This window comes from Danio rerio, chromosome 11 (genome assembly GCF_049306965.1).
Source record: "Danio rerio strain Tuebingen ecotype United States chromosome 11, GRCz12tu, whole genome shotgun sequence".
NCBI lineage: Eukaryota > Metazoa > Chordata > Actinopteri > Cypriniformes > Danionidae > Danio > Danio rerio.
The window spans coordinates 12,777,192-12,789,992 of NC_133186.1; the positions used below are offsets into that span (position 1 = coordinate 12,777,192).

Here is a 12,801-nt window from a genome sequence, read left to right on the forward strand (position 1 = left end):
CTAATGCAGCTGTTTCCTTGAAAAAGACGTGATAGTGTCTTTAGAAACTGAATTGCAAAGGACCTTATTTTAATATAGTCAGTCGTGAACAGAGGTGGGCCGGTCTAAGGCTTAAAACTCCAGGGCTGAAAAGAAATCCCACTCCTGCCCTGCTGTTACAGTAACGGGCTGAATATGCTGTCATAGCCTGGAAAGCCAATGTTATCTGGCCTTTGTTACTTTTGTCCAGCGTTACTTTCGTCCCCGCTCTCCCCTACTATAAGGCACACAGAATCATTTATCATGTACAGACATGAACAGTCATATAGGGGTTTCACTGTCACATTTCTGTCAAAAACAGTGAAAAGTTCAGGCTGATTTATACTTCTGCAACAAGTTATCACCGTGACCTATATGGCACATGCCTTGCGTGAAGCCATGCACTTAAACTTCTGTGTTCTGTTAGTGTTGCTCTGCAATAACACTTCCAAAATGCTAGCTGACAGCAGGTTTTCAATGTTCCTTTGTGTTGAGTTTCTTCTTGTTAATGCAAAATACTGTAGCTCAAACTCACTCATTCATAGTCGGGAACCAGGGAATGTGCAACAACTTTAATCATAAGGCAAACACAAAACAAAAGTTTCCATATGGAGCTCCTTCACTGGATTCAACACCTGTAAATACTCTCCTGTAGCTCTCAGCCCTGACCACACATCTCAGCTCTACCAAGCTGACCATTCAAAGAGTTTGCGATACGCATTGTCGTGATATATAGTTTTATTTTTTGAGAGGTCAGCGTCAGTGTCCATACTCCATACACGTAAACTTGATGCAGAAGTATAAATCAGCTTTAAAACGCATATGTGTGTGTGTCTGTGTGCGCACAGGAACTTTGTAATGACATTGTGTGTGACTCATCATTGCAGAAAGGCTTGAATTAACTCCACATTATGAAGTAATTCAAATACATTATGAAAAGTGCTTGACTACCGTTCTTTTACAGTATTTTTCAATCATTTTGCCACAAATTGCAGAACCCTGATGTCAATTTTCAAAACTCTGGACACAAAACTCTGAACAGTCACTACTTTTAACACAAACTCTCCAGTGTTCAAAACTCTGCATGCTGCATTCATTTCCTTAAGGAAGTCTTGCATTTGCAGGATCATTGGTTCACATAATCCTATTATCATACAAATACTACAGGAACACTACTTTAGATCACCAGCACATTAAACGCACATCGTTTCAATAAACAATCATTAACAATCATTAAATATTGTTGTTTAAAATATATGATACAGGTTTCATGATGGTTTATATATAAGTGTAGAGGGAACGGTGCAGACAGTGGATATACTGATCTAGTTTTATTCATTCCATCATAATGTAGGTTTACTGTAATGTTTTCCTTACTGCACATCCCCATATAGAAAGCTGATATATGGCAACATGTGCAGATTACATTATTATAACATGTCATAATAGTCAATAATTTGTCAAAATAGTGCAAAAATCGTCGAGGCAGTGGTACAGTAGGTAGTGCTGTCGCCTCACAGCAAGAAGGTTGCTGGGTCGCTGGTTCGAACCTCAGCTCAGTTGGCGTTTCTGTGTGGAGTTTGCATGTCCTCCCTGCCTTTGCGTGGGTTTCCTCCCAGTTTCCCCCACAGTCCAAAGACATGTGGTACAGGTGAATTGGCTAGGCTAAATTGTCTGTAGTGTATGAGTGTGTGTGTGGATGTTTCCCAGAGATGTGTTGTGGCTGGAAGTGCATCCGCTGCGTAAAAACTTGCTGGATAAGTTGGCGGTTCATTCTGCTGTGGCGACCCCGGATTAATAAAGGGACCAAGCCGACAAGTAAATGAATGAATGAGTGCAAAAATCACTGTTTACATTTTTTTCAGCCATATCATACACACACACACACACACACACACACACACACACACACACACACACACACACACACACACACACAATGAATACACATTTAAATACATATGTTTGTGTGTTTTTGTTTCTCTGCTGAAGCACCGCAGTAAAAATTATCTTAGGGTCTCATTTTGACCAGCACCAACTCTGGTTAGTGGGTTCCCACTTAGGAAGAGGTCAAATTTCATTTTTACTGTTGATCATCAGTTGGCACCATTAAATCCTTTACATTGCCCCGTGCAAAAGCGTGTCTGACTTTTATATGGAGTTCTGTGGAGTAAAACTGCAATTTATAGAGTACATGCATAAGTACACTTACTATGTTTACTATGTTCTGACAGCTGAGGTGCCTATTTTGTATTTTCTCCTACACATCAATACACTGTATGTGTGTAAAAGTCTCTCTTACAACCTCACACACTCAATAAACACCATATAAAAGCAAGAAATCAAGCTTTTTTGAACTGTAACTGATGATCACCAGTAAAAATCACAAATCTTACCACTTCCCAACAGGAAAAACCACCAACAATCAAGAATGCATGATTATACGCTGTCATGACGTTGCATTTAAAGATAATGGAAATCACTTGGGCAAAAACAGCCATGAACACAATGAAAGGGTGGTAAATTTGCTCAGAGTGTATTGTTGAGTTTTAAAAAAATTCTAAAAGTATTTTCCCAAAATATGTGTCAACAAGACTTGTCACCAAAAATCATCCCATTTGCTGAACCACAGAGAAAGTTGTTGGTAAATTAAGCCTCAAAATCAGCCCAGAGTGGACCAAAACTTCACCAACGGCACAGAAGGGTTAAACACCCCCAAATCCTTGATGGGATGGTTCTAAAAGGCAGTGCTCACTTCTGGACAGAGGGGCAAGTGTACCAAGTGTAAGTGGAGAGGTAAAGGCTGATTTATACTTCTGCGTCAAACGCTGGCGTATGCTACGGCGTTGGCGCATAGCCCTTCGCCGTGGCCGTCGCTGACGTGCACCTCTCAAAAATTGTAACTACATGTCGCAATGACGCGTAGCGCAAGCTCTGTGATTGGTCGGCTTGGTAGCGCTGACGAGTCTGGGCGGGGCCGAGAGCCGCGCGAATGGCGCGAGCGATTGTTTACAAGTGTGGAGTCCCGTGAAGGAGCTCCGGATGGAAAGTTTTGTTTTGTGTTTACCTCATAGTTAAAGTTGTTGCACATCTGCCGGTTCCTGCCTCAAAATGAGCGAGTTTGAGCCACTTGTACATCCCGGAAGTGTTCAGGAAAAGCAAAAAAGCAGTGAAGAAACTCGACACAAAGGAACATTTACACCTCACTGCCAACTAGCGTTTCGGAAGTGTTATTGCAGACCAACAGAGACAGCGCGCAGAAGTATAAATGCACAGCCACGCGCGTTGCATGCGCTGTGGGTTACGCCGGTCACTTGACGCAGAAGTATAAATCAGGCTTAAGAGAGGTGTGACGTGGGCTCTCTTGGGATCATTGAAGACCAGATGAGCTGCAACATTTTGTTTGGCCAGGATTGATTAGATGAGCATGTCATCGGTGTAAATCAGAGATGCCCAAACTAGGGCCCGTGGGCCAAAGTGGATCTACGGTAACCTTTGATTTGGCCCTCCATCCCATCTGAGAAGAGAGGGAGAATGATGGGGAGTTTTTGGGAAAAGTCTTTAACAGAGATTGTCATTTCTAATACAACATAACTTTGTTTTTTAACTGTTGAGATAAAAAAAATAAACAAACTGAAATTAAACGTTTCAATGAAATGTTGTGAATGAATCAAATAAAATAATAGTCACTTGAAGGAGAGCAGACATTACAGAAGACATCAGCAAGCGAAGGCAAAGTGTATTTTTAGTGTTATAAATGGGATTGTTCATGTTTTATTGTAAGACTTTCATTCATTATAAAATGTATAATTATTAATACAATTAAAGAATTTTAAATGTTGTAAATTACAGTATTCAGTGAATCATGTAAATTATATAATGAATAATAATAATTTTACAGTTTGGTAAATTTACCTCCAGCCCACCACCCTCAGACGAGTTTAGTTTTTGGCCTTTCATAAGAAAAAGTTTCCCTGAAGCACCTCTGAAATAAACTTTAACTAAAAGCTTTAGATTCTGAGCAGGACAGCACACTGGTTCTCCCGCAGCATGTTTGTTCATCATTTCTATCTTAATGTGTTGATCATTTTCTTTTGTGTTTCTGTATTGTGTGAAGGTCAACCAGTCCACAGTTTATGCTGCTATAATCTTTATTCAGTTTTATTCATAAACTATGTACAATATATACACTGTGCTCACGTCGGCTCCAGGTCTCTTGGGTGAAGGTCTCTCAGTGACGTGGTCTCTTCTGGTCGTTGTGCGTCTCTGGTGGAGATGGGGAGCGGGAACGTTTCCCTCTGGCGTCCTGGACTGAAGATGCTGCACCAGCTGAGGAAGAGGAGGGCAGCGGCTTGGTCTGGCAGAAGGAAGGCCTCTTTTTCTTCTCAGCAGCATAGGCCTCACTGAACAGATCAAGTGCAAACACACACAAGCAAACATAATGTGAGATTTTCACAAACAATAGAACATGCTGCAATGCCAAGTACAGTTTACTCACGCGTCTATGATGGGAATGACGTATTTGCCGCTGCCGTCCATCATGACTCCCTTTCGGTTTGGGTCGTCCACCTCCAACAGGAAGCTGCGGGGAATCCCTGTGCTCCTCCGGATGCGCTTGTGCGGAGCAGAGCTGCTGCCCTGTGAATTCATGAGTGACAGTCAAACGACAGAGCAAACAATCTGACTGATGGAGACAAGAGCTCAAGTTCACAGCAACCATAAGCTTAGAAAACCCAGTTACCCCTTTAGAGGGGCAGTGCCTAATGTGGTGTCCTGGGATCCCACAGTAAAAACAGACATAGTTGGGTGGAAGAAGCCCAAGCAGTGTCATGGCCTCACTGATGAACATCAGAACCATGAGAATCAGCTCTAACATTTCTCACAAACCAAACCTGTCAGTGTCTGAACGCTCACCTGCTGGAGTAGTAGCACAGACTGGACTGGTACATCACCGCTTTTAGCTTGTCCTCCTCTGATGCCTTTGCCTCAGCCAGATTCTCAGTCTGTTTCACAGGCATTTGCACATTAGAATTTTATTTTACTGGTCTGCCTAAGAAGCTGTGTGTGTGTGTGTGTGTGTGTGTGTGTGTGTGTGTGTGTGTGTGTGTGTGTGTGTGTTTTTTTTTTACACAGTGTATTGATATTCTGCACTACATGTCATTATGACGCCTCAAATGCAAACACTGCAGTTCAATACAGAGCAGCACAGTGGGGTGAATTAATCATTTGTTCAATACCTTCAACAGCTGCTCCAGTGAGAGGAGTGAAGAATCACCTGTTTGAGAAGATTTTGCAGATGGTTCAGCTTGATGTCTGCAAAACAAAACAAAGGAGCTTGTGTGACTAAAACACCACAGACAGACTCAAACTCTTGATATAACATCTATCAGAGGAAGATTGCACTCATTTCACATGACTTACCCAACAAATCTTCTGTTGGAGGACTTCAGTCCAGCAGCAGGGACCCGTCTGATGATGACCGATGTGTTTTTAGGGATGAGAGCATCATCATCTGTGTATTCTGACAGCAAAATAAAGTTTGAATATAGTAATAATCATTTACCATGGTATACTTTGAGTGCCATTAGCATTTTAAAACACTCAAATCATCACTATGTGTCATCATCAGAGTCATGATAACACATCACAGCTTCTACAAGTCTGTCTGATAACACATCTAATGTTAGTGTAATATAGTTTAAGTGGCTTTTCCTCATCTCACCTTCATCAGTTTGGGCTTTGCTGATCTTCAGCTGGCAGAACTTCAGCCTCTCGCGCCTCATGATCTGCCGCTTCAGCTCTCCCGCAGTGATGTTGAGGCCCTCAAACTGGAGCGAGTCGTAGGTGAGTCGACTCTGAAACCTGTAATGAACACAAGACATACTGAATACAAACCACAGTGTGATAAAAAGGGTCAAACCTGAATGATGGGAGAAGCAGACGATCAATCGATGTATCCAACAATCAATAATCTGGGAATCAGTAGCCACGAAGGACGCCGAGATCAGATGCCAATGACAGAGCAAGTTCAAAACAACACAAAAAGAACCGTTGCCATGGATGCTGACGATCACGTGACGAGGCGCTAAAAACTTCCGCGTTATTTTCTCATTAATAATAGTGAAATCATTACAATGATAATAATTAAATAAACAGCAGAACAGTTGGCCATCTCTGAATAATAAACAGTGGCGTTTCCTTACACGAATGGTTCAGGACTCTGTATAGAGTCGGGCGAGTCACTGAATCAGTGATTCGCGGCTGAATGAATCACTTAAAGCTTCACTCGATTAAAGAGGTCTCTTGCTGCCACCTATTGGCGATTTGTTTTTCCGTTTTAAAGTAATTTAACACTTTTTAAAAACACCTTTAAATGTATTTTCTACAAATGTTCATCTCTGTATGTTAAAATGATTTAAAACTCTCTAAGCTCATCATTTATTTGTTTGCCCTTGATCTTCATTATGTGTTACAGTTTTTTTTTCCAATTGTTTTGCCACAAATTTCAGAACCCTGATGTCAATTAAAAAATCTCTAGACACAAAACCCTAAACAGTCACTACTTTTAACACTCTCCAGTGTTCTGCATACAGCATTCATTCCCTTAAAGAAGTCTTGCATTTGCAGGATCATTGATTCACATAATCCTTTTATAATACAAATACTACAGGAACACTACTTTAGATCACCAGCAGCACACAAGATGTACATCGCTTCAATAAACAATCATTAACAATCATTAAATATTGTTGTTTAAAATATATGATACAGGTTTCATTATGGTCTATAAGTGTAAAGGGAAACAGTGCAGACAGTGGATATACGGAACTAGTTTTATTCATTCCATCATAATGTAGGTTTACTGTATTTTTTTCTCACTTCACGTCCCCATATAGAAAGCTGATAAATGGCATGATATATGGTCCCATCTGCAAATTACATTATTATAAAATGTCATAATAGTCAATAATTTGTCAAAATAGTGAAAAAATCATTGTTTATATTTTTTTCAACCATATCATATATATATATATATATATATATATATATATATATATATATATATATATATATATATATATATATATATATATATATATTTGTAGGGGTAAAATATATAACATAATGGATCATATATATACGTAACATATATGTACATATTTGTAATTCTAATATTTTAACAAATGGCAATATTTTGACATGTATAACATATTTTATATATGTAAAATTCATATGAACTATTATGTCACATATGTAATTTGCATATATTTCTATATATCAGATTTCTATTTTGGGATTTTGTGTTACCATCAGTCTGGTCTTGTGGATTTGGTCACGGGTTCTCCTCTACATTTCAGTGGTGTTTTCATTACTCAGAAAGAACCTTCTGTCAATGTAAATCCAGGCCTGACATTGGTCTGCTGTGACTGGGCTTTCTTACAGTGATGTCAAATATATAAACATTGTCTGTAAAAGTGGTACACAGAACAAAGAAATCATAAATATGGACTAAGGATGAATAAAGATGACATCTATAGATAATGTAGTTCAGTTGGGTCATCTTCTGTGGTAACTGATGTCATTTGATCTATCCTGATTATTTCATCATCTAAACATGTAATATTGTACATCAGTTTCCCCACATCAACAATAATGCAGCAGTTATTCATCATTTTGAGTGCTTGTATCAGTTGATAATAACATCATGTGAAGTAAATGAATACATGGTTATTTCAAATGTAATGTTTGAGTTGCATTTTGAAATGGGATCAATTTGAAGTTTAATTGTGTTATATTGAAAAGGTGATCTTAGTTCAATGAATAAAGTATGTTTGACTTGTGTGTGTTGTATCCAAGCATTTGAAAAAAGAGTTAAAAGTTTTGCAAAAATGTACAATTTTGGCAAAGGTTGTGAATTTTGCGTCTAGACTTTTGAAAATTGACACCAAAGTTCTGAAATTTGTGGCAAAACAATTGTAAAAACCTGTAATAAAAAAAAGAGAAAGGATAAATCTTATAGATGATGAGCACAAATCTGAAAGCATCTGTGGATCTGTCACAATCCACTCATTTATTATCATTACTGTGGGTTTCTTCATCATAAAAATAAGCTCATGTAAGAAATGAAATATTACAAATATTTTTGATGTCTTTGACAATTCAAAACATGAGCTGAAAACAGAGACTGTTGTTCTGTCTTTTCATCTAGCAGCAATAATGACGACTGGAAAACTTTGTTTAGAACGAAAATGAACTGTTTACTGAAGTTTTTGTATACTGAAGCAGGAGCAAAACTCCGAACACACACACTCTCTCACACTGAGTCAGTTGCCAATGGTTACAGGCGCGCTTTCAGTAGCGCTAAGCATCATAGGAAAACTGTTCTTAAAGCAAAACAGCATATATAAATGCCAAGGTAAATAAATTCACTTTATGACAATTAAACGATAAATGGAGCATTAATAAATCACTCTTGCAGCTACATATCAATTTAAGTCATAACATCCTCCACCCCATGAACAACTGTTCATCTACTCAATCTCTAATGCATATAGCAATTGAATTGGTCTTCTCAAAACAGTCTCTGCAGATGTGCGAACAGCACATGCTCGAACTTTACCATCTCGCCCTGGAAACAAAAGTTCAATTTTTCCTAACTTCCAAGATTGCCTTGGCATGTTAGCTTCTCCAATGAGAACAATGTCCCCAATTTTCAGCTCAGTAGGTTTCTGTATGCGGCACGAATGTGCAGATTTCAGGTCTAACAGATAGTCCTTTCTCCAGCGGTTCCACAGGACGGTTATGAGTCGATTCCTGTATCTCCATCTCCATGTCATATCCTCTTTGTTCACAGTGGGGTGATCATAGTCCGCAGGAAATGGTTTTGGTGGCAGTGCAGTTAGTCGCTCGCCAACTAGAAAGTGTGCAGGTGTAAGTGGCTGTGGGTCATCAAGTTCATTATTGACAAAGGTAAGTGGTCTGGAGTTAAGTACAGCTTCTACTTCTGTAAGTAGTGTACACATCTCTTCGAAAGTTAGTGATGCTCTCCCAAGCACCTTTCTCAGACACGTCTTCACAGATCGAACTAACCTCTCCCAAAAGCTGCCCCACCAGGCTGCTCGCTCTACGATGAAACGCCAGGTGATGCCCTTCCCTGAGAAATATTCTAGAACTTGAGGATCTTTAATTGTTTGCCACAGCTCACTAAGATCTTGATTGGCTCTTTTGAATGTTTTGGCATTGTCTGAATAAATTATCTTGCACAGTCCTCTTCTAGATACAAATCGCTTAAGTGCTAGCAGGAAGCTTTCTGTTGATTGGCTTGAAACCAGCTCCAAGTGCACTGCTCTGGTGACGGCACATGTGAACAATGCAATGTAGGCCTTGCATAACACACGATCATTTTTTACATACAGAGGACCTGCAAAATCAATGCCAGTCACTTCAAATGGAGGGGTCTCTACTATCCTATCTCGGGGCAAGGGGACAGTGTCCTGTTGTGAGGGCTTTGCTTTAAATCTTTTGCACACAGCACATTTTGACAGAATAGTTTTCACAAGTTGTCGGCCTTGTAAAATCCAGTATTTACTCCTAATTTGTACTAGAGTGTCTCTCAAACCTGAATGCATAGTTAATTCATGGTTGTGCTGCACTAGCAGCTCACAGTATCTGGCCCTTTTAGGTAGAATCCATGGGTGCTTTTCCCTGTAACTGAATTTTGATTGTTGCAGTCTGCCTCCAACACAGATTAATTCATCGTCATCCAGGAAAGGTTTCAGTTCTTTTATTTTTGAGTCCGCATTTAGGCCTTTGTGAGCTTTTAGCAAAGTAATCTCATGCCTGAAGTTGCTGTCTTGTGTCACTTTTATCCAGTACTTTTCAGCCTCAAACATTTCATCTGCAGTTAACTCACCGCGTCTTTTAGAGCTTGATTTACTGTTGTGCATGAACCTCTTGATCCAAGCAGTTATTCGCAATACTCTGTTCAGTTTACTGTACTTTGCTAAATTTAACAAAGATTCCATTCCACTGTTGTCCTCGCAACTGTTAAGTTCATTTTCCTTTAGATTAGTCACAGTCTGACCTCTAGTGGGAAGGTCTGCGGGATTGTCTTTGCTCCTACAGTGTGACCACATTGCAGGGTTAGTTATAGACTGTATTTCAGCCACTCTGTTTGACACAAACTGTTTCCACTTGTGAGCTGGACTTTGAATCCACTGTAGTACGATCATAGAATCAGTCCACATGTGAAGTGATTGGGGATCCATATTCATCGGTTTTAACAAGCTGTTTCCTAGTCTTGCACCAATCACCGCACCCATAAGCTCATGACATGGCAGTGACATTTTCTTCAAAGGCGCTACCCTGGACTTGGAAGCGACAAGGCAAGTAGTCTTTGTTCCATCGTTCAGCTCTAGTAACAGGTAGGCAGCAGCACTATAGGCTCGTTCACTCGCATCACAGAACACGTGAAGTTGCTGTGCATCATGTCTGTGCTCGGATGTTATTCCATACCAGCGCTGGATGACTATGTGGTGGATCTGTGCTAGCTCTGAGCACCATTTTCTCCATTCTTTTTCAATGTCTGCAGGCAGCTCCTCATCCCAGCCGAGACCACGCGTCCACATCTCTTGAAATAGGCATTTGACTCGCACAGTGAAGGGAGTGAGGAATCCTATTGGGTCGAATATGCGAGCAGAGAGTTTCAGAATGGCTCTTTTTGTGTTCTCTCCCTTTGCTACAGCATCTAGTAACGCAGTCAAATCAAAGACAAAGTCATCTGTCTCAGTTCTCCAAACCAGGCCTAATACCTTCAATACAGATCCTGGCATTTCTTTATCTGGAACAACGTCATTTCTCACTGTTTTCCATTTTTCCTTTAACACATGACAGTTGGTTGTCCATTTGCACAGGTCCATGCCAGCAGTTGACATAATCTGTTTTGCAGTAGTTGTTATGGAGAAGGCCTTTTCAACATCACTTGCACTTGAGATGAAATCATCAACATATAGTGATTCTTTTATTATGTTTACTACCTCAGGATTCTGCTCTTCATATTTCTTCAGATGCTTTCTCACGGTAGCTGCAAGGAGAAATGGGCTGGGGACACTCCAAACACTACTCTCGTCATCCGTAGCACACGCAGCTTCTCGCCTTTATTCTCATGTGGTGGCACAGCAAGCCAGAGAAATCGTACTGCATCCCTGTCCTTCTCAGCAAGAGAAATCTGCAAGAAAGCCTTCTTGATGTCTGCTGTAAATGCGATTGCATTCAGTCTGAATTTGATTAATATGCTGAGAAGATCTGGGTTCAGATTAGGACCAGTTAGCAAACAGTCATTTAGTGATGGAGAATCAGTTTCATGTGATGATGCATCAAACACCACTCTGAGCTTTGTTGTTACCTTGTCTTCACGCAGAACAGCATGATGAGGCATGTAATATTTTGCAGTGGGCTGAGATGACTGATCCTCCGCAACTTCTTCGACAATGCCCTGCTCAAGGTAATCACACACAACTTCATTATATCTGTGATACAAAACTACATCTGACTGCAACCTTTTTTTCAGGCCCTCAAATCTCTTCTTAGCAATCCTGTAGTTATCAGGGAGTTCTGGTTTGTCAGGTCGCCATGGCAACTCAACTTCATATCGGCCATTTTTGTACTGAGTTGTCTTTTCAAATTTGTAAAGAGATTCCTCTTCCTCAGCACTGTCTGTCTGCTTCATGGTTATACCAAGAGACTCAATTTCCCAGAAGGCTTTTAGGTGATCTGAAACCAGTGTGTCTTCATTGACTTGACTATGCATACATGCTGCATCAGCAACACTGGACATTTTGACCGGGCCCTGCACTGACCATCCGAAAATGCTTTCAACAGCTACAAGAGCATCTGTTATTCTTTCCACATGGCCTGACACTATGTGCCAGTAATAGTCAGCACCAATCAACACAGATAACTCTGTGTCACAAGCATTGTCATCTTGGTAATCTGCTAACTGCAGCCCTTTTCTTCTCAGTTCTGCTTGTATGTGCTCACCTGGAATTTTCATCAGAGCAGTGCACACCTGGGGTGTCTGAAGTGCTTCTATTTCAATTTTCTGCTCCCTTTGTTGGGTGTTCTGGAGAGTTACCTTCACTGTATTTCGCTTTGTTGTCACTGGTTCTGCACAACCAAAGGTATGTAGAGTGAATGTTTCTCGTTTTATTACAGGTAATTTTAAAGCTCTGACAGCCCTTTCACTGATAAAGCTTCTCTGGCTGCCTCCATCTAATAAGCACCGAACGCTTATTCGTCCACCAGGCCCTTCAGCCCAAGCTCTGACTGTCTGCAGCAACACACTGTGGTCTTGTTTAGTGGGCTGTATCTTTAATGAATGTGAGGTAAATGAGGAAACCACATTATCTTTGTCTACACTGTCAGGTGCATTTTTCTCTTTTTTCTCACATACAGCACTGTGATGTTTGCTTCCACATGAATTGCAGCTCACTTTGCTTTTACAGAACCTTGCGATATGTTTTGGTCCTAGACACAAAAAACATCGTCCCATTTTCATCAATTTTTCTTTTCGTGTAGCAATATCAGTTTCTGCACACAGTTCTGTTTTGTGTGTTGTGCTGTCACAGAAAACACAGCTCTGTGGTCTATGACTGGTAGTTTGAAGTACTGCAGCTGATGGAATGTGATGCTTTCTCTGCTTAAATTCAAATGCAGTATCTTGTTTTTTGAATGGTTTCTGATAGCTTTGATTGTCTTTGTAATTACTTGGTTTAAGCAGCTGCA

The 12,801-nt window shown here is 40.3% G+C and overlaps 1 protein-coding gene across 1 annotated transcript; it reads right to left on the minus strand.

Annotated features, from left to right (window-relative positions):
* Positions 1-4,151: 4,151 nt before the first annotated feature.
* On the minus strand, positions 4,152-6,244 carry si:dkey-27d5.13. The gene is made up of 6 exons (XM_021479763.3): positions 5,741-6,244; positions 5,440-5,539; positions 5,256-5,331; positions 4,933-5,021; positions 4,517-4,656; positions 4,152-4,421 (listed from the first exon to the last, which is right to left on the minus strand). The coding sequence occupies exons 1-5, from the start codon at positions 5,898-5,900 to the stop codon at positions 4,557-4,559; spliced, it is 525 nt and encodes a 174-aa protein (XP_021335438.2). The 5' UTR covers positions 5,901-6,244; the 3' UTR covers positions 4,152-4,421; positions 4,517-4,556.
* Positions 6,245-12,801: the final 6,557 nt, after the last annotated feature.